A 22603-nucleotide genomic window follows, 5' to 3' on the forward strand; every position below is an offset into this window, starting at 1 on the left:
TCGTCGCTTCAGCTTGAAATTTTTGATAGAAATTCTTGTTACTATATAAAAACAAGATCAATATCTTTGATTTTAAATTTTAATGTCTATTATTCATTTTAGTAGATTTTTATTTTCACCGTTGATTTTGAGCTCCTTCGTTCACTAGGCAAATAATAGTTGAAAATAATTAGAAATTAATTTTCTTAGGTACTCCAAATGACTTAGATCAAGTTTAACGGCAGCGATCGACGATTCGAAGAGTCGCAACATCGAAAACGAGCTTGGAAGGAACGGGAAGGCTCCGTGCCTTCGATAGATAGTAGCCCTACCGCACGGAAGGCTCCTGCTTCAGGAGTAGCCATAAGTAGCTGAGGCTACTATAGCGTATCGGAAGGACGGAGCCTTCGTGCTTCCAGCTCGCGAGTTTATCGGATTGGTTGCGACTTTCGCAATCGTCGATCAGGCGGTCCGATTAAACTTGATCTAGAGTATTTTAGTACTAGAAAATAATTTTATTGATTTTCGATTGTGATTTGCTAGGTGAGTCGAATAGGCTGCAAAATCAACAAATTTCAATGCCTGTCAGAGCGTTGGGCAAAGTTTAACACGGTGTAGAAATATCCAATCGTGCAAATTGTAATGTCATATATTTTAAATTATGAAATTTGGTTGATTTTGAGCTCCTTCGTTCACTAGGCGATAATAATATCGGTAAAATTAAAATTTTTTTTCTATGATACTTCAAATACTCCGTAGATCAAGTTTAACGAGCCGATCAACGAATTTGCAAAATACGCACATCGAAAACGAATAGCTGCAAGCACGGACACGCTTCGCGTGCGTTACCGAATTAGATAAGGGTAGCCTCACTTCTTCTCTCTCTCTTATATATTATATATTATAATAGATCGAGAGAGAGGAGAGAAGTGAGCTATGATATATTTACAGTTCGTACACATGCGTGCTATTAGGTTTTAAGCCATTGGGATCTACGTTTTTGATTATTTAATAGTCCTTGGATTAAACACTATTTCACTCACATCACCTACACCTACCACATCATACTCAAACCTACACATCTCTCCATCCACTGGGCTAAAACACAAAGTATCACCCCGCCTGATACTTTTACAAGTATGTCTAGCCCTACTCTATAAGATATATATATATATATATATAATATTTGATGTTGTATTTGAATGTTTTCTAAAAATTTAGATCTGATGTAATATATTTTGAAATATTATAAAGAGAAATTATCATTTCGGGTTTCAAATTTTTGTATTCGGATTTTAAATTTTTTGTCGGGTTCGGATTTGGATATGAATTTTTAAAATCTGTGAATTCGGATTTGAGTTCGGATTTTGGGTTTAGATTTTTAAAAATCTATCCTGAATCCGACTCTTTGACGTCCCTAGTCAAGCTAAACATTGTTTGCCAACTACGTCCTCTTTAGCTTGAAATTGCACAGATTTTCTCCTTTAATAAACGAGCAGATCACGAGCTCACATTTTGCGCTTCAATAGTTAAATTTGCCAAACATGAGTTGACTCTAGTTTGTGTATTTTTTAATTGATATAGCTCGAAAATAAATAAGTAATATTTATATAAATGTTACTTTTACCATAGCAAATTTAAATATTATTTTTAAAATTTTAATTTTTTGCTAGCATAACATTTTGTATTGAACACCTTGTAACAGTAAGAGCAAAAGAAATCATCAAAAAAAATAAATTAGTAAAAATACAAATCATAGTTAGTTTTAAAATTTTATAAAAGTTTAATTTGAGTAGGCTTGAAATAAATCCGAACAAGCTCAAATTAATTTCAAGTTGAAAATTAGCTGGGTAATCTCGCTTGTTTAAATTTGGAGCGAAATAGAAATCGACTCACATTATTTTCGAGATGATCTCGAGTTAGTTCCAACTCGCTCGTGGTCGACTTGTTTACAGCATCAACATATTGCTCCAAAAAAAAAAAAGAGAGAACAAAATCAGAAAATTACATTATTTTCACTCATTACTTATAATTTTAGGAGGAAATGAAAAAAGAGAAATAAAAAAGTACAGGAAACAAGGAGAATAATTTTGCAGTGATCCTTAATATAATTATCTAACAAATGAAATGAGAAAAAAAAATAAAAGCTGGTGGCATCTTGAGTGTAGATGAAAATAAAAACAAAAAAAATGTAGAAAATCCTTTGTAATAATAATCTAACAATATTTTTTTTAATTAATTGTACCTAGTGCAAGTGATAAAGGATTTGATAGTTGATTTTAAATTGGAATTCTAGTTACTTTACATTTTTAGGTAACTTTATTTTTTAAAAAAATAAACGAAATAAGTAACATGTCTTATTTCTCTCAAAAAAAAAAAAGAAATTGAAAAAAACCTTGTGGTAATTGGAGTGTAGTGGAAAATAAAAACAAAAATTACAGAGAGAGATACTGTCCATTCCTAGTGTAAGTGGTAATGGGCTTGGTCGTTGGTATTCGAGATCCCAAGTTCTAAGTCTAGTTATTTCACATTTCAAATTAAAGTTTATTTTTTTAAAAAATGAACGAAGCGAGTAGTATACTATCTTAAAATAAAAAAATAAACGAAGAGGATACTATGCTACATTTCTTTCTCAAAAAATAAAAAAAAAACTGTTGATAATCTGGCAATTATAATGTGCAGAAATTTAGTTTGTTCCTACTTATATTAGATAGAATTTTCTTTTTAATTTTTAAGTTTTAATTTTTTTCTTAGTGCTAGCTCTTAGGCCTTTAACTGCACTTCTGAATCCAACCCACCTCAAACCTAATGTGAGAGGCAAGAAAGGCTCATTTATTTGCACAATTGGATGTTAAATACAAGACTTCAAGCTTCATTATAAGTGTCTTAACCACCAAGATAAAGATAGATTAGTCATTCTGTAAATTTATCAACAAATTAATATTTTTATAATAATAATATTTTGAAATTGAGCTGTGTGATCAATATGCTCAAAAAGTTTTTTAAGCATAAATTTTATATTTTCTTCCTAAAAAATCCTCTCATTTACATTAGTCCTATCAATTTTTTTTTTCTTTTTTCAAAAGAGTGTTTAAGGAATTGTTTGTTTTCTCAAGGGTTAGAAGAGGCCCGGCGTTACGAGTTCCAACCGTACGTCTGATTTCGACTTTACCTCAGTGGGCGGTGAAGTTGACTTTTCATTGCATACATACGGGAAGTCAGAGACGGTACTCACAGACTCTAAATTCGTCGGTCTTCTTCAAATATCTGCATTCGTGATTCGATGAGGCACACCTCATAGCTCGGACAAAATAAATAAAAAAATGCTTCTTCTATACTTAAAAAGATGAGTGTAGATCTTACACTCCCATCCTAAAGTTGATAAAAATTCTAGTAAAAATAAAAAAAAAGTTGATATGATAAGTAAAATAATAAGGACATCGAGATAAAGCGGATAAAAGATATATATCCTATTTTGAAATGTACCCGTAATATTACTCAAATAGACATCCTAAATTTTTGAGTGAATAGGTATAAAATTGAAACTTTTGTTACATTTTTTCAAAATAAAATAAAATAAAAAGTACATATGCAACGGCAGGGTTGGTGTACCCGTGTACCGTAGGTGGGGCAAGCACGGCACGTACTATATATATACATAACATACGCACACATCTCCTCCCTGGCGACCCTCCTCCGATCCTCTTTCTCCAAGCTCTCACCTTCTTCTTCTTCTTCTTCTTCCTCCCCCTCCTCGCTTCTCCTCCTCTCGCGATCTCCCATGGCCGCCTCCTCCGTCGCCCTCAGCTCTCCGGCGACGATCGCCGCCCCGAGCTCCGCCGATCGCCGGAGAACCGCTCCCCTCGCGCGCCTCTCCGCCGCCCCCGGCTTCGCCGCACGGTCCGTAACCCTACGATCCGAGCTCAGAACCGCCGCTCCCGTCGCCGCCTTCTCTGGTAACCATTCTCTCCCCGTTCGTGTGATCTAGATGCTGGATTGGTGGTGCATTGGGATTGGGTGATCTATCTGAGTAGGATGTGTAGAATTTGAAGAGGAGAGGCTCTTTTGTTATGTGGATTTTGTGGTATGTGGGAAATGAGAAGCCCCTTATGGGAGTTTTTGGTGTGGTAGATCGTGTAAATCAAATGAATGAATGATTGATTTGAGCAGGATATTGTAGAAATGTTACCTCTTAAGCTATAGAGCTGTGTAGGAGGAGTTTTATTTGGTACATAGCTTATAAGAAAAAGGGAAATAGAATGGTTTGGGGTTTGACCTTAATTTTGTCTATTACGAGTAAGTTTGATGATTTCTTTTGTAAGTCGGGTTCGTTTAATTTTGGCAGTACGAGTGTTCAGTGTAGTGCAATAGTCATGGCACTGAGTAAAGAATTTGGCTAAAGATTGATATGTTGTTTTTAAATTGCTGATGCTAAGGGTGTTTGTGCGTCCAATTGGACAATGTGCCTGACTACTTTGTGTTGTTCAATGACATAGACTCCGTATTGGATTGCGGGAAGTTTACGTTACGTGCGGTGAGAAAGTACGATGGGAAATATCATGTTTGTATCCGTATGTAATATCGCGTTCCGCATATCTCAATAAGTTCGTTACGATATATTTTTTGCGATCCTACTGAAAAACGCAGGAGGATATTCCTATATGCTTTCGCCGCAACTTCATTTTATCCATTTGCGATAGATGAGCCTCAATACCAAACGGGCACATAATATGCAATAAATTCGACTTCACAAATGATAGTGATATTGTTACATATATCTTATTTATGGCTACGTCAACGTTTATTCTATATTAATTTTTATCTATTGTTTGAGCTTCCAATTTAGAAATTTATTTGACTTTTAATCAACTATCATTTATAATTGTAGATCTTACAGATTCTTGAATTCTACCATCTCAATTCTAGGAGGCGTCAATTTTAAATATGACTACTAAAATTTGCTGTTGATTGTCTCTTGAATCCTTGGTATTTTCATTTGTATACGTATTCAACTAATTCTGGTATTATTGTTATTACAATGGATTAAATACTTTATTGTCGTTTATCAACTTAACTTATGTTGCATATAAATTGAGGGCAGACATATATATAAAGTGCATTAACTGACTCAATTTCATGTTGTAAACTTAATAGTGTACTTTAACATCTCATTTTCTACATCAAAAAATGTTGTACCTAGTTTTAAAAGTTGTCCCACCTTTTTGTTGTTTCTTTCTCCTTACTCCATGTTTCTCAATCTATATTTTTGAGTAATGACCGATCTGAAACTGATAGAACTTAAACCACTGGCACTGCAGAAATATTTTGTTTATGTCACTGACGAAAAACCAAGTTCTTAAACCATGGGATGAACATGATTTGCTTAAGCTTTGTCAATGGCGGAGATATTTCACATTTTGGTGTATTCTAGTTGATCTTCATTAATAGGCTGGTTATTATCAAATTCACACTGAAATGAATATGGAGCTCTAACTAAGGCCGAAATAAATATGTATACACTCTCTCACTTTATCTTGGTTGACAGTTAGCGTGTAACTTGAGCAGTACTCATATTATTGATAGGCTAATGTCATGACTATAATATAGTGTTTTCTAGACATACTCATAGATGCTATAATACTATATACAGGTGTAAGAACTCAAGTTGCAGCCGTTGAGCAAGCAATTGTTGAAGATGGAAAAAAGGTGGAAGCTCCTGTTGTTGTTGTTACTGGAGCATCTAGAGGAATCGGGAGAGCTGTAGCATTGACTCTTGGCAAAGCTGGGTGCAAGGTTAGTAGTTTCTTAGGAACATGATTTCCTTACTATAAATGTATGTCTTTGGTCAATATAAGTTAAATATTTAATGTGCTATGTTGCATTCTCTTATTCCCTTTCTAGAGATTAGTGCTAACTGCTGAGTTCGATGGTGCTGAGTAAGATGGATTTAGATTATGTAGTAGACCTGAAGCCATTTCTCTAATAAATCAGGTTTAATCAGGTCAAGACAGCTCAAAATCATCCTCTTCTGTTTCGGTTGTCTGATATGTTAGAGTCTGGTCAACGCTTTGGTTGGGAATGTAGATTTTTCTTGTCTATAACTGATAATAGCATTTCACCTCATCAACAAATGTAGAAATCAGAACCATTAAATGATTTATTATAGTGTCAAAGAGAGTAAGGTAAATATTATCAATAATCAAAACGTGGATATCTTCATATTATGTTTTGTTGAACTCTTATACTCCATATACATCAGTGATATCTTGTTTCATTCTCAATTTATCTTTTGAAAGGTGCTAGTTATGTATATCATGGAGATCTACCTCTTCAGTTTTCTTTGTCTGAAGTGTACATTATTGTGCTACATACCTTTTGCTTAATTGATAGTTCTTCTGTGATGGGTTTGCTTGCTTTACTTTTAGGTACTTGTGAATTATGCGAGGTCAGCAAAAGAAGCTGAAGAAGTCTCCAAAGAAGTGAGTTGATTATCTCGTATTTACATGTAGGAGCATCTCATCATCTATGCTGTTTCTGCTGAGATCAACGCATTAAATATGAAATGGTTGTATGAATAAAAAAAGATTATACATTTGTACTCAATTATGTAACTTTCTGTCAAATTGTGCTGAGGGGATGTTTTAGGATATGTAAAGAACTTCTTCACATATAAAACCTTAGGAGAATACAAATTGATTGCATTTATCAGGGAAGGAAATAAAATAGAGAACTTATATTTATTGAGTTTCTGGAGAATATGCAGCTTCTAAAAGGGAAATATACTTTACTTAGAATTTTGATGTTTCTTATGTTTTTTAACACTTGTTTTGATTTTCTTTTCACTAATACTTCCAACTTTTCTGGGTACTATTGTACATGTCATCTACTTCTTCCACTAATACTATATTAGAACTAAAATGCAAAGAATGTCATGGGTAATACTAGGCACATGAAATGATCATGAGGTTATCTATGACAATTGTCTTGTGCTTTAAATGACCATGATGTCATCTATTCATCAACTCTGGAATTGTCCTTAATTGGGAGGATAATTGGGACGGAACAAATTTTGCATTTAGTTTTCCTTTCATTAGCAAAGGAACGTTCCCCAAAAGCTACATAGAAGCTTCAATTATATGAAAATTTCAGGACTTACATTACTTCTATGCAGTTACTGAGAATCAAATGTTTCGAGTGGAAGCAACTTTAGGAACTTTTTTATGTGCATGCCAACTCTTAGATTCTGTTCATTCCAGAGAGACTCAATCTGTTGATTGTACCAAAATATTTGTTCAGAACTTCAAGATTAGTTCATTAATCCTTAAAACATATCTTGGGAAAATGGCATGCTTTGTGTAAATCTTTATCTAGAAAGGCTTGTTAACTTCTCTGCGCAAATATTGCTCTTCCATTTGATATGTAATATTGTCTTATATAATATCTGTTTATTATTTTAAAATCAAAGTGCGAGATTACGTGTCTTTGATTTTTACATGACTGTAGATCGAGGCATCTGGTGGTCAGGCAATCACCTTTGGTGGAGATGTTTCTAAAGAAGCTGACGTGGAATCTATGGTGAAAACAGTGAGTCAGCTTCAAAATGAAGCAATTGATTCTATCCTAGATTTCACTATTGCTGTCTTATATATTGTACTTATATGGTGAAATGGTTATTACAGGCGGTTGATGCGTGGGGAACAGTTGACATTTTAGTAAATAATGCAGGTAATTGGTAATTGACTTTCTCTGTGTTTCAGTTCCAGTAAATTCATGATACCTTTTGGTGAAGAGAGACCAAAATAAATCATTTAATTAGGAATTACAAGGGACACATTGTTGATGAGAATGAAGAAGTCACAGTGGCAAGAAGTAATTGACCTAAATCTTACTGGCGTCTTTCTCTGTACGCAGGTGCGTATTTCCACAATCTTAATTCAGCATAATAAGTCAGCTACATTAAGATATTGAATCATCTATTTTTCTGTTATCTACCTGTTCTTTGCAGGCTGCAGCAAAAGTGATGATGAAAAAGAAAAAGGTATGCCCGGCAGATTTTCCTCTTGGCTTCTGTCGGATTGATAATTAGGTGGACTGCATTTTCTAGTCTCTGCAACCCTTATCTCACTATTTTTATGAAACCTGGTTTCTATACCTGGTTGCTGCACTTTCAGGGTCTTTGCAATTTATCACTGCTTTACCGTATCAGTACAGAAAATTACTTCCTGAACCTGGTCCACCGTGTCAATCATAAATCATAATGCAGTCTTCCATCCGTGTCATCCTTTTTTCAATCCCAACTACTTTTAAGAAATTATCTTTTAGGAGAAATTAGTACAAGAAGCCGTGGATACACTTCTTGATAATGGGATCCGCGGGCAACCAATGAGGGATGGTCATAATAAAGTTTACAAGTCATTTTCGGATGTAATTGAAGGTAAAGAGGGAAGATTTCGTGAGACTCTGCTTGGTAAACGGGTCGATTATTCGGGGAGAGGAGTTGAAGGATAAGAATAGACAAAATGCATTTCAAACAGAGTACAAATCAAATCCAATCCCTTTTCATTTCTTATTTCTTTCTTTTTTTTATTTATTCTATTTCGTCATATTCTATTTCTTCATTATTGCTTACGTTACATTACTTTCCGGGGTCCGGTCCATCTAAGTGATGTGCGCGGTACAAAGTTCATGGTGCAGAACTCTTTTGATTCATCCTATTTACGTGATGGATCAGGTTTAGTCATTAGTTACTCGTGGCACAAAATTCTGTGTTCTGTCTGCATTTTCTTCTCTGTGCCTTTACAATTAAAAAGATTTTAATGTTTCTACAGCAAGTGTTTTTAATGTTTCTATGTTACTCTATGTTACTCACAACTCTCTTTGATCATTTAACTACAAAAATACAGGGGAGAATCATCAACATAGCATCTGTTGTTGGTCTTGTGGGCAATATTGGTCAAGCTAATTATAGTGCTGCAAAGGCTGGAGTAATTGGTTTCACCAAGACGGTAGCTAGGGAGTATGCTAGTAGAAATATCAATGTAAGCTTCTTTCTCTTTCTATGTCAAACAATAACATCTGAAACTAGCTATCTGATGTGACTTCATCCCTGTGCTTTAGGTAAATGCCGTTGCTCCAGGCTTCATTGCTTCTGATATGACTGCCAAACTCGGAGAAGACCTCGAGAAGAAGATCCTGGAGACCATTCCCTTAGGTTCGTTGGATGTTTTCATGAATGAGCAATTTAGTGCCTATTGACCTAGCTTTTGGAGTAATTTCTCTAATTGGGAAGCAGAAGTTGGGTATATGGGAACCAAAATTTTGAACCATCTGCTGTGGCAAAAAGCTGAAATACGGCAAGCTTTTTGTGGCCAAAATCAAAAGCTCCTATATGAAGCTTCCGCTCCCGGAACAGTCTGAAGCTGTTGGTGGCATTTCAGGAGAAAGCTATTGATGCCTTCTTTAGCAGCTATAATCGCATACCTCTATTGTAGAGGCTCTAGCCAGGACAAACAGGTTCTTTATTGAAAAGGAATATAATTGACCGCTTTCTTCTGCTTGCAAGTTGTGTGATGTGGACAGCATTTTGAGGACTGCTTCTTGATTATGTCTTTGCTTGACAGTTGATTGATTTCATGCCGATTTCTATGTTCATTCTACTTCATGCTGTTAAATTTGTTTTACGACCTGATGATACGTTTAAGTAAAATTCTGCAATGAAACAACATACTGTGAAGTTACGGAAGTTATTCTTTGTAACTTTTTTCAGGGCGGTATGGTCAGCCAGAAGAAGTTGCCGGCCTAGTGGAGTTCTTGGCCCTTAATCCCGCTGCAAGTTATATAACCGGACAGGTATGCTGAACCAATTTACAAGTTCTAGTTTCCACAAGATAATGGAGATGAAATCTATCTCGTTTTTGTGAATGCAGATCATTTAGCAAAAAGTTAATGCATTTCCTCATTTTCTTTCTTTTCTTAGTCCAAATTTTTATTCTTTTTTACTTCTGGTAGTCTAAGTGATCCTTTTATCAGTATTAAGATGGTATTATGATGACAATATGATGCAGGTGTTTACAATTGACGGCGGGATGGTAATGTAGAGCGAAAAAATGAGTTTGCAGATGGTATTGTCGCATTTGGGCCTCTCTTCGGATAAGCTGTTTTGGGTGAATCACTTTTTCTTCAAGTTTTTATAGATATTGTTTTGCTTTTTCATGCTTCTGGAGGATGGCAGAAATAAGCTATTAGAACTTCTAAACCGGGTAACTTATTCCCAAGTTCATAGTTTAATCCAAGAATCTTTTTCCTCTGTTGTTATAAATAGACTCTTTTGTGATTGAAAGATGGCTCCACAACAATTTATCTATCGAAAAGCCTGGACAAGATCAGTATAGATATCATACTAATGCATGTGTTGATATGTGGTGATGTTAGTTTTAGATTTCAATAAGCGTGGATAAGTACGCAATTATGATATATAACTTAAGTATTTGTTAGATTTGAATATGATTATAAATATAATTATGACATATATGTTAAATATGTGTTGAATTCAAATTAGATAAGAGAAATATCCTGTCGTGTTAGAAGAGTCCGACTATGCTGTTTCTGAAAGCACCACTTTTCGATTTTGATTTTTTAATTATCGGATCAGTCTTTTTGATTATTTTTAGTCCTTGGATTAATACTATTATCCTAAGAGACAACTAAACTCTCGGAGAGACTACTATCATTTCAATTCTATATTTCTTAATTAAGGGGCTAATAAGTTGGAAGCATCAATTTTTTTATATATTACCGATAGTATAATTAAGGGGCTAATAAGTTGGAAGCATCAATTTTTTTATATATTACCGATAGTATAGTTGCTTTACACATGTAAGAATTGTTGAAATTAATAATTTTTTAAGTAGAACAAGTGTTATTTGCGAATTTGTTTTCCTAAGTCTTACTTCTGGATTTTGTAGCTATACTAAATCGAAATCTATTTATCACAATTAGAAGATATAAATCAAGAATTTTGTAGCTATTCTAAATCAAAATCTAATCAGCACATTTAAAGATACTAGCAATGTAATGGTGCTTTACAGCGGGTGTGATTTTTAAGTTCATAATTATTATATTTTATGCTATGTAAAATCACTTAACAGAGTCAAAGTGTTAATTTTTATATATATTTTTTATTTAGAGAGAGAAGAGAATATTAATTAAAACTTAAAGTAAAAAAGAGCATTTTGAAAGTGTATTTTCTTATAGAAAAGTAAAAATTAAATATTTTTAAAAATGTATAATTATTAAATTTAAATGGAAATTTTTTTTTTTGAAAAAGTGATATATTTTGTTTGGCCTTTTTGCATAAAAAATCCACTTATTTTGGGCTTTTGCAAAATCAGGTCACTTTTTTCGTTTTTGCAGATTCGGTCCGTTTTTTCAGTAAACTGACAAAAATACCCTTATTACTTTTTCTCTTTCCTCTTTCTCTCTCCTCTTCGTTTCTTCCGTTCTTTTTTTTTTTTTTTTTTTCGTTCTTTTTTCTTGAGCCCGCCGCCAAACCCCTCCTGCGCCTCCGCAGCCGAATCTCCCTCCTCTCTCCCCCGCCGTCGCCGCCGAGCCACCCCCACCGTCGTCTCGCCTCCTCTTTCTCTCTCCTCTTTCTCTCTCCTCCTCAAGCCCCTCCTCACCTCCCCGTCGCCTCCTCAAGCCCGCCGCGAAGCTCCGCGTCCTCCTCCTCCGCCTCCACAAGCCGAACCCGCCGCCGCGTTGTCACCGAAGTTGCAGGGGCGGAGCAAGCTCCTCGTCAAGCTCAAGGTCGAGGAGTCCCCGATCGTCTCCCTCTTCACGCGAAGCTCCGCCGCCGAGCCCTTCTCCTCTCCCGCCGCACGCCGCCGAGCCCACCCCCACCGTCGTCTCCGTCGCCGTCGCGCGAGCCACGTCCCGCCCCTTGCCGACCGCCTCGTCACCCTCCAATCGCCTCGTCACTCCCCTTGCTGAGCCCTCGTCACCCCATCGTCGTCTCGTCGTCGTCACCATCGTCCTCGTGCCGTCGCCAGCCCCGCCCCATTAATGGTGTAATGGTGCACCATTGCACCATTACACCATTAATGGTGCACCTTACAGCATTAATGGTTGTAATGTGTAATTGTGCACCATTGCACCATTACACCGTTATGGTTGTAATGGTGCAATGGTGCACCATTACACTTAATGGTGCACCATTGCACCATTACACCATGAAATTACACCATTAATGGTGAATGGTGTAATGGTGCACCATTACACTATGAAGAAGAGAAGAAGCAGCCGCAGCGCGCCCGCGTGCCTGCCGCCGCGCTGCGTGCACCGGCCTCCGCCGACGGCCCGCACCGCGGCTGCGCGCCGCCGCGCCAGGAGCAGCCGCGATCAGCGCCTCCCGCGGCCGCCGACGCCTCAAGCGGCGTTGTCGGCCCGCGGCCGGGGCTCGACGTTTGCACTGAACTCAGCAGCAGCTGGACGAGGTTCGGCGGCCTTGCGCGATGGCCGAGTGCAGCAGGCCGACGCCGGACGCAATAAACGGCGTCGGCGGGCGCCATCCGGGTCACTCCGCTCCAGCCGCGGCGACGAACTCCGCAGCCTCTTCCTCCGCGACGCCGCCGACAGCGACGACGATCGCGTGACGGCGGACGAGGGGCTCGCGACGGAGAACGACGGTGACGGCGCCTGGCGCGCCCGCCCGCCGCCATGGCCGTGGGCTCGGCGACGGCGACGGAGACGACGGTGGGGGTGGACTCGGCGGCGGCGGCGGGGGAGAGGAGGAGGGGTCGTGGGCGGTGGAGAGGAGGGTGAGGAGGGAGGCAACGGTGAAGAAGGAGGGTGAGGAGGGAGGCGACGGTCCGATCTGCCTCTTTTTTTTCGGCGAGAAAAAAAAAAAAAACGACAGAAACGAAGAGGAGAGAGAAAGAGGAAAGAGAAAAAGTAATAAGGGTATTTTGGTCAGTTTGCTGAAAAAGCGGACCGAATCTGCAAAAACGAAAAAGGTGGCCCGGTTTTGTAAAAGTCCAAAATAAGTGGATTTTTTATGCAAATTGGCCATTTTGTTTCGAGAAAGAGAGAAGAGAGAGCATTAAAAAAATTAAAGTGAGAAAGAGGAAAAAGATATGCACATTTCTCTATGAGAGCGAGAGAGGAGAGGAAAAGATATGAATATTAAATTAAATATAGTTAATGTAAGAGGAAGAGTACACACTCCGAGAAAAAGAGAGAGAGAGAGAGAGAGAGAGAGAATGATGTAAGGGAGACGTGTAACATTGAAATAACGCCTTTTTGATAGTAGATCGGGTTCATAGTCTATACTAGATGCACTCAATATCTCAATTGTCAATTCAAAGGTGTATTGAATACGCTTTACCATATGTTATGCACGATTACCCTAAAAATTAATTATAAATAATTTAAAAATTAAAATTTAATTTATTGAGTATGTTTTATGACATCAAAATATTTATATATTAAAAATTATAAACTTTAAATACATCTATTGAAATAAAATTATATTTCATTTAACTTGGTCCACTATACACCAGATGCACGAAATATGCAAAATGGACATTTATCCACAAAGAACCCCCTATAAACTTTAGTATACATTAATAGATATTACTGGGAATTTATAATTTTGTACACTATTTTCTTACAAGTGAACGTTTTTTTTTTTCGTCTGTTGTCGTTATTCAGTAAGCCTCTTGAATTTCATAATACTTTATTTTCATATATATATATATATAGAAAGAGAGAGAGAGAGAGAGTAGGGTTACTATACTTTTATGAGTATTAGAGCATTCGTACTCATAAGTTGTTTTTGATGATGGAGCTTCCGAATTGACGATCCACTCCGTTAAATATGATCTAGAGTATTTGAAACTTCTAGGAAATAAATTTCGTAAATTTTCGAAATTATAATAAAGTCCATCTAGCGAGCATAAAATGAACGGTCAAAATCGAACGACGTCCTAAAAATAGATGATCGGATCCTTCAATTTAAGATCGATGTTATTGATCTTTATCTAGGTAGTGAATAGAATTTTCTATCAAAAATTCACCAAATTTCGATTCTTTTACACCGTTAAACTAGCAAGTATCCCATACCGATTGTTAAAAATTAAATTTGTGACCTTTTGATCGTAAGGTAAATGATGTCGAAAAATTATAAAATTTGATTTCTAGACATTTTAAATACTCTAAATAACGTTTAACGATAAATACTCTAAATAACGTTTAACGATATGGATCGTCGATTCAGAAGCTTTATCATCGAAAACGACTTATAAGTACGAAGACGATCGTACTCATAAGAGTATAGTAGCCGGACTATATATATTAATATTATATAATATATATATATATATATATATATATCTATATATATATATATATATATATGAGGCTACTATGCTTCTGGAAGTACGGAATCCTTTCGTGTTTCCAGGTCTGTTTTCGATGTTCGTGACTTTCGATCGTCAATCGCTTCTATTTAACTTGATCTAGAGTATTTGAAATACCTAGAAAATGAATTTATATTTTCGAAATTCATTTGCTTGTGATCGAAGGGACTCAAATCAATAATTTTAATGGCTGTAGTGAGCCGTTTGCAAGTTTAACGGTATAGAAATATCTAAAATTATGTGAAATTTTGATAGAAGATTATTTATACTATAAACAAGGATCAATATCTTTGATCTAAAATGTTAATGTCATATTATCACGTTTTGTAGATTTTATTTTCAACTATTATTTTGAGCCCCTTCATTCACTAGGCAAATAATATCGAAAAATGCATAATTATTTTTTTGGTACTTCAATACTCTAGATCAATTAAACGGAAGACCCGATCGACGATTTGAAAGTCGCAACATAAAAACGACCTGAAAGCACGGAAGGCTCCGTATTTCCAGAAGTATAGTAGCTACTTCGGCTGGAGTCTATGGTGGTGTATCGAGTTTTTCACCGTTTAGATTTAAATTTGATTATTTTTACTCGTTCGATTATACTATTTCAACCAACCACTCACTCAACCATAGGGGCCCACATCTCCTAATCACTCTTTCTGATACCAAGATAAAAGTCAATAGCACAATAGCTTGATACTATTGATAGTATTTCAGCATAGTATAAGTTATATATATATATATATATATATATATACACACACACACACTAGTGAAAGACTCACCAATACAGTGGATATAAAAATATTTTAATAATAAATTTTAATTTATATTTTTATGTAATTTTATTATTCTAGTTATAATTAAATAAACTATATAATAATAGTGTAATAATTAAATTTATGTATATAAAAATAATTAAAAGTGGTATGCCTATAACGTAAATTTATATAACAACTTATTAGTAATTAAATTATTTTATAAAGATGTGAAAAGAATTTGAGAGAATTTATTAAAATAATTTAAATAAATCAATAAATAAAAAATGTAAAATAGCTAGAATAAAGTGGTATGAATTTTTATTACAAAATTTTTTTAAATATTTAAAATAAGATCTGCACTCTTGATCTTACAAAATTCAAATCGGTTGAATTTTTATTATAAAATTCTTTAAAATATTTAAAATAAGATCTACACTTTTGATCTTAATGCACAAAAAAATAATATCGAAAAAATATGAAGTTTGATTTCTAGATACTTTAATTGGTCTAAATCATATTCAACCGTGTTGGTCGTTGATTCGAAGGCTTCATCATCGAAAACAACGCTATAGCAAACAAGCTTTGTTGTTATTGATTTGTTTTCAATAATAAAGCCTCCAAATTGATGATCGGCATAGTTAAATATGATCTTTACTGCTTGAAATATCTAGAAATTCAATTTCTAATATTTTCGTCATTATTGACCTAATGATTAAAGGGTTGCAAAATTTATAATTTTAATAGTTGACATGAGGGGTTTGCTCATTTAACGATGTAATAAATTTAAATCAATTGAATTTTCGTTCGAAAATTTTTTAAACTATTTAGAATAAGATCTGTACTCTTGATCTTAATTACAATAATCTTTTTTTTTTTGAGATAGAGATAGGTAGCACGCTACACGCTTCGTATATTTCATTTAGAAATAAACTTAGCTGGAATTGTGAATAAACTAGGATTCGAACTTGGAACCTCGGGTATCAACCACCAAGCCCTTAATTACAAAAATCTTATCATCATTTTTTGAAGAATATCCATTTTTAGTCATTCATTTTTATGTCCATTTGATGCACAAGCATACCATATAGAAAAAAAAGTAAAACTTGAAATTAAAATTTAAAATTTAAAATTATTTCAGATTTCAAATTTCTCTAAAATTTAAAATTTAAAATTTAAATTTTATAATTTTAAATTTATAATTATTCTAGATTTCATATTTTAGATTTTAGTTTCAGAGTTTAAATTTTAAATCACCTAAAATTTAAAATTTAAAATTCTAAAATTTAAAATTTTGAAATTATAAACTTTTAAATTGGAGGTTTAAAATTTAAAATTTAAAATTTAAAATTTAATATATAAATTTATAATTTATAACTTTAAATTTAAAAGTTAACTCTGAAATTATAAATTGCAAACTTAAATTTTAAAATTTAAATTTAAATTTACATTCAATAAGTTTTAGTTGCTTCTCATTTCATGCCTCTAAAATCGCAAAACTAATTCTATGAATCAGATTTTTAAATATTGAAGGAAAAAGTCACTTTTGGCCCTAAAATCACTTTCTAGGATTTAGGTGAAACGCCTCTGAAGGCCTTGTTTGATAGTTGGAATAATATATATCTAACGAGAACTTATTTGGAATGAAGATTTTTTTGTGTGATTTTACGTCTTATAAGATAATTTATCTTTTTCCAAAAAATAATTTGAAGGCTTGATATTTATTCTATTCTGTATCTCTGAAAATACTTTTACCAAATATGTGTTTGCTTTTTAATCACACTTTTCAGTTGCCATATATATTATATATTTTTGAGTAAATCGAAGGCGTATACCCAAATAAAATGTCCATGTATCCAACAGGGGGCTAAAAGGAAGCAAAATATAAATGTTTTAATTTAATTGAGGCCAAACATAAAAACTGAGTACCTCATATGGAAATGTCGCTTTTGACCACCCATTTGGGAACACTTCCAAAAATAACTCAGCTATTTATCACTCTCCATTTTTCAAAAAATTAAATTAAAAATACTTGTGTAATGAAAAACTTTGTTATTTCTTTGTAAAGGATTCAATGCCCCTCAATTCGTACTCTGTCACAGGTTGGCACATCCTAAGAAAATTTAGTAATTTCGATATTGAAAGGAATGAATGACTATGTTACTTTTTTTAACATGTACGATGTATCCAATGGGACTTACTTTGGAATCTAAGCAAGCGACACCTTGATTTGTAGAATCCATTAAATGATTTGTGGAGTCCATAAATAAGATCCCCTACTTAGGAATGTTTCACACACACATTTTTTTTGCGTCATCGTACTCTACAAGTTGCGATGGGGACGAAAATGGTGGCTCGATTTTTCTTTCTCCTCCTACTTGCCTTTGCTTTGCTGGTACTTTCTCTCTCTCTTAAATATAAAATATTTAGACATCGTTCTTTATCTGCTTAAAATTTTAAAGAATAACCATTATTTCGTATTTTTAATATAGTATCAAAATAGAAGGTCTCGAGTTCGAGTTTATGCCAAGCTCGTAGCGTTATTAATTTTCTTTCATTTGATTTAGTAAAAATATGGGCCTAGTAAAAAATTTCGAGTTCCAGCGTTTGGAGGGGTGTTAAATATAAATATTTAAACATCGTTTTCTACCGGTTTAAGTGAATGCACGATACTAGAGAGGACTTTATTTGGTGGCGAAAATTTTGAGCTTGAATTAGAATTATTGACTCTAATTAGCTCCATTCCGAGCTGCAGAGATTCATTCTGAGAGATGTTTCATTTTGATCTCTATATCACCGTTTTCTATTACTTCGACGTACTTAGTCGATTGATTTTATTTGCGCATCCCACTCTTCGAAAGTCTACTGTAGTCACACAAAGAAGCAGCTCTAATTTGAGTTTGCACATTCCAGACACAGAAGCTTGTTTAATTTTCCATCAATCAGGAGCTTACATTTATTTGTCAGAAGCAGTCTCTGCTTCTCAAATTAGACGAGTAGTTCCAGAGATGAACAGAGATAGAAGCCCCAAGATCAGCAAGCCGAATCGAAATTCGCTTGTTTTCTACTACAATAAACACATTAAAACATAACATTAAATAAAGAAATTGCAAATTTTTCTCATAAAAATTTGTTCATTGAGACAAATAATAGAAGAAAAGCTTACAACACATGGTGTTCCTTTGCAGGCGGAGATCATTGGCGGCGCAAACGCCTCGCATTATCTACCAGTAAGTTTGCAACACATATAAGTGAAATATTTCGTCGGTCGCATCAATAACCAACTGTAAATTTCTCATGATGTTTACTCTAATCTGAACTCCTTTTCCTGCTGAACATTACAGACAGGCGGAGAAGGCTCAGTTCCTCCAGAAGGTAAACAAAAAAGTGTTTCCACCTTCAACTTCATCATAATATAAGATTAAAATATGTCAGTGTCCAAAATAATCACAGGAAAAAAAACATTGACAGATGCTTCCCTCATGTGCTTGAATTCACCTAAAATAAGCAAGGGATAACAAAGAAGTGAGCCAATATAGTGTTAAAGCAAACTCGAACTACAATAAACTAAAACATGTACCTTTGTTCGGTTCTTCTTTTTACCACTTTAAAAAAAAAAAAATAATAAAAAAATAGAATGCCCGGTGAAGTGCGAGTACAGATGCTCCGCGACGTCCCACAAGAAGCCGTGCTTGTTCTTCTGCAACGAGTGCTGCCAGAAGTGCCACTGCGTCCCGTCGGGAACATATGGGCACAAGGAGGAGTGCCCTTGCTACAACAACTGGAAGACGAAGGAGGGCAAGCCAAAGTGCCCCTGAAAACATTCCGCTTGTTCTAAAATTGTAACTTATTTGGTTACGTCATTCGTGGAAAACAGGAAAGAAACAAAGAGAATAACAATTGAAACGAATACTAAGACTCCTGCTTCATTATACTAAAAAACGATCTCCGTAGTTCTTTACAGTTGAGATGAGCCTATCTTTTTCGTCTAGCACTCTCGATTAATGAAAACAAAATGAAAGAGGAGAAAAAAATGGAGCTCAAAGTCATGCCGATTTTTCTTTGTAAATCAGCCGCCTGCTTTGAGGCCCACATCCGTTATACCTATATATAAGACCAAGTACACACTGGCTGATGCATGATACATCAAACATCTCAATGAATCTCATATCCGAAAGCCGGGATTTGTCAGCGGCGAATCGCCGATATTCCTCGAAAACAGAAGTCAGGCACCAAGACTGCAGCTTCCTGAGACAGGCCACGAGGCACCCTGTCCGATGCTGTGTTCGGTAATAAATAAGTGGTTAGAATGTCAAAATACTGCAAGCATCAAAAGAAACTAATGAAATGACAAATTTGTTATTCCATACCTTCCCTCGGTTGCAGTGGATTAGAATGGGATGATTCCTTAGATCTGAAACACCAAAAAAAGGTAAAAGTTGACCAAAATTTGCTAAATAACTAACAAAAAAAAAATCAGAAAAAAAAATTTGCTGAATTATTCTATACCAAGTAAGATCTTAAGGGCACCAATGATGGCAGCCTTAGGTATGGATGCAAAAGGCTCCTGTAAATGAAAGCATTTCTTTTGAGAACTTGTTAAACACAAAGGGAAACGAAGGCAACTTTCAGGGAATGCAAAATGAATCTATTGCATGTGTAGCAAACATTCACTAATTTTCAAATAAACTGTGTTTTTCAATGAATGTAAACTAGCAAGACATCTGTTGGCATCAAGAACAAAGTGTTTTGTCTCTCAATCCGTAATGCTTTGTTCGGAAGGAAACAGATAAGGAATCTGCGCATGAACTAGAGTCCAACTTCCCCCCATTTCAGGCAATTAATAGTAAGGAAAACTGATAGCAGCAATTCACGCAGTAATCTGCATTATGTCCAGTACCAAAGAAATAAAAAACCTGTGCCTAAATTACTTTCTTCCATCAGCTTTCCGTTCCACATGATGCAGAGAAAGCTGAAAAATGCAGAGAAACAAGGCCCTCTCTATAGAAGTAATGTAGAGTGGTCATCTGGATCACATTTAGCGACACTTTCACACCATCTTGCTTTATGTTTTCGCTAAGAAGTTTCCATGTTGTTTTATTATCATAAAAACAGATGGGAGAAAATACAATCAAACTTACATTTTCTCAAATTTTATCAAGTGAAATTCCACAACCTTAATCCTTCAACACAGCAATAAAATATATTAAAGAATTTCCAGAGTTGAATCAAGCCTGAAATCTCCCCTCGCAATGTAACGGAAGGTGGGGAGCAAAGACTCCACTTATCTATAAAAAATTAATCAAATTTACCGTCGAACTCAGAAATATATACAGATCCCAAGGGAATCATAATTTCACGATCCAAAGACTGTAGCTCAGTATGAGAAAATCTCTCAGCCACATGACCTTGAGAAAGAAATAATCCTTTTTGTAGTATATCGGCAGATTAGAAAAGTATTTTCATTGCATACAGGTATTTCATCCGGGTTAGAAATGAGTATGACAAAATTATGTCTTCAGGTTCAAATGAGTCTAAGATGAGAAAATCTACAGCTTACCAAAACAAATGGGACTCTCTTACATGAACTCTAATTTGAAAGAACCCCAGGATGTAATGTTCTGAGGGGGAAAAAAAAAATCTGATTTCACAAGAACCTACAATTGTGAGCCGTAGATTGATCTTCTAGTACATAGATTAGTTTTCTTTTTATGACAATCTGAATTTAATCTCTTATTTGGACCTTTATTTCATTAATCTAACTATCAAAATTATTTCCAACATCTCTATTGATCTACATGTGTGAGACATATGACAAGTAAGCAAAGCCGCTGAATTAACAAGAGAAATACTTATACATACTTTGATTCAAGTATTCAACAACAAATCCCTGTTAAACAACGTGAAACAACAATTTATCTCCAAAAGCTTAAGCTACAAAAGAACAATGTTTTTGTTATTTATACTCAACACTCGCCCTTATGTTTGAGCTTGAGGCTTTTTTGACAGCAAACTGCTAGGGCCTGATGAGATTTGAACTTAGTTCCTCTTGATCTGAAACCATATTAAATAATGTAAAATAACTACTTATCTCTAAAAGCTTTGGCTATCAAAAATGATGTTTTTAAGATTAATATTCGACCATCACCCTGCCATTCAGTAAAGAAGTTACTCTATCTAAGAAAGATTCCATTGCCATCGAAAATAGAATGAAGTGCAATCGACTAAACTAAGATCGAAAAACACGCAAGACCTTTACTGCCGCACTAAAATCAGGTCTTTAAGAACATAGATTTCAATCACTACTTTAATCCACGAAGAATAAGATAAAAAGAAAGGAATATAAGAAAATAAAGTACAACAGTTACCTTGTTCCCTTCGATCCCAAACTGGAGCAACCGAATCCCATGAGACCTCAGAAACTCCGCATTCTCCTCCGGATAGGGCTCCGGGCACAAGTACCTGCACAAAACGCCAAGCGCATTGCATTAAAACACTCCATTTCCCCCATTCAAAACCCTAACCCTAAACCCCGAATCCCTCGATCTTGAATCAAAATAAGAGAAGATCTAAGAATCCTCACACGATGGATCGAAGATTTAGCGTTTCCAAGAAGCCGAAATTGGCCGGATTGGGGAACCCGGACCTGTAGATGCCCTTATCCACCATCGCAAAATTGGGAGGAGGAACCAATAACTCGCCGCCGCTGCCTCCTCCTCCTCCTCGTGGGTATTCGATTGCTTCCACCGCCATTAATGGCGGAATCTCCTCCTCCTCCTCCTCCTCCTCCTCCGACTCCAAGAACATCTTCTTCTTCGTCGTCGTGACGATCGATTAGATCGAATGAGAAAGAAAGAGAGAGAGAGATTGGGGATCGTCGTCGCCTCTAATGGCGCTCGGGAGAGGCGCGAAGAAAATTAGGGTTTGTTGGCTTTCGCAACGGTCGAATCTTGTTTTAGTTCCCGGAACGGTACGGATGCGTTTTCCGTTACTCCGGATAAAGACGGCGGGAGCGGGGGTGGGGCCCAGGTGGCGACGTGAATCCGTTCGTACGCCACGAATATGCGGCTGTTACGTCTCGAGTCATGTGGGGACCACGACCAGGGATTCAGCGATCCACACTTTTCCCAAGATGGAGATTCTATTCCATAGACCGGGTCTATAGACCAGGGTGACGAATACACCCAAAGTCTCAGTATTATATTTGTGCCTAGGAATGCGGAGGATCTGAGCAGGTGGAGCGTCCTATCACGGACTAAGTATTTTTGTTCGTAAAGTCCGTACAGCACCCATCTTTCTACTCGAAGATGGAGAGGCCTATCTCCCTATTATTACACTGTACCTTCGCATCCTACGACTAAATATGCAAGAAGGAGAGAAGAGAGAAAGAGGCAAAAGTCTTCAAAAACCTAAATACTCTACTGCTTAAAAAAAAAGGATTATAATACA

General features: G+C 35.7%; 2 protein-coding genes across 5 annotated transcripts; one reads left to right on the top strand and one right to left on the bottom strand.

Moving 5' to 3' along the window:
• LOC109723533 (3-oxoacyl-[acyl-carrier-protein] reductase 4-like) lies at nt 3619-10382 on the top strand. Its single transcript, XM_020251944.1, has 11 exons — nt 3619-3935; nt 5630-5772; nt 6405-6458; nt 7483-7563; nt 7659-7704; nt 7796-7890; nt 7985-8017; nt 8883-9017; nt 9097-9190; nt 9746-9828; nt 10044-10382. Exons 1-11 carry the CDS (start codon nt 3761-3763, stop codon nt 10074-10076), a joined length of 972 nt encoding a protein of 323 aa, XP_020107533.1. The 5' UTR covers nt 3619-3760; the 3' UTR covers nt 10077-10382.
• Nucleotides 18089-22110, bottom strand: LOC109722885 (probable tyrosine-protein phosphatase At1g05000). Of its 4 annotated transcripts, XR_002219569.1 has the most exons (8): nt 21738-22110; nt 21523-21616; nt 19664-19721; nt 19525-19568; nt 19259-19434; nt 18735-18968; nt 18321-18652; nt 18090-18221 (listed from the first exon to the last, which is right to left on the bottom strand). XR_002219569.1 is itself a non-coding variant. In XM_020251062.1 (6 exons), exons 1-6 carry the CDS (start codon nt 21959-21961, stop codon nt 18722-18724), a joined length of 843 nt encoding a protein of 280 aa, XP_020106651.1. In that variant the 5' UTR covers nt 21962-22110; the 3' UTR covers nt 18249-18721. The 4 variants fall into 4 exon arrangements, 2 of the variants coding, with proteins under 2 accessions (XP_020106651.1, XP_020106652.1); XR_002219568.1 differs by having other exon boundaries at nt 18089-18221; nt 18321-18968; XM_020251062.1 differs by lacking the exon at nt 18090-18221 and having other exon boundaries at nt 18249-18968.

The sequence above is a fragment of the Ananas comosus genome, linkage group 17, assembly GCF_001540865.1.
Source record: "Ananas comosus cultivar F153 linkage group 17, ASM154086v1, whole genome shotgun sequence".
In the NCBI taxonomy this organism is placed as follows: domain Eukaryota; kingdom Viridiplantae; phylum Streptophyta; class Magnoliopsida; order Poales; family Bromeliaceae; genus Ananas; species Ananas comosus.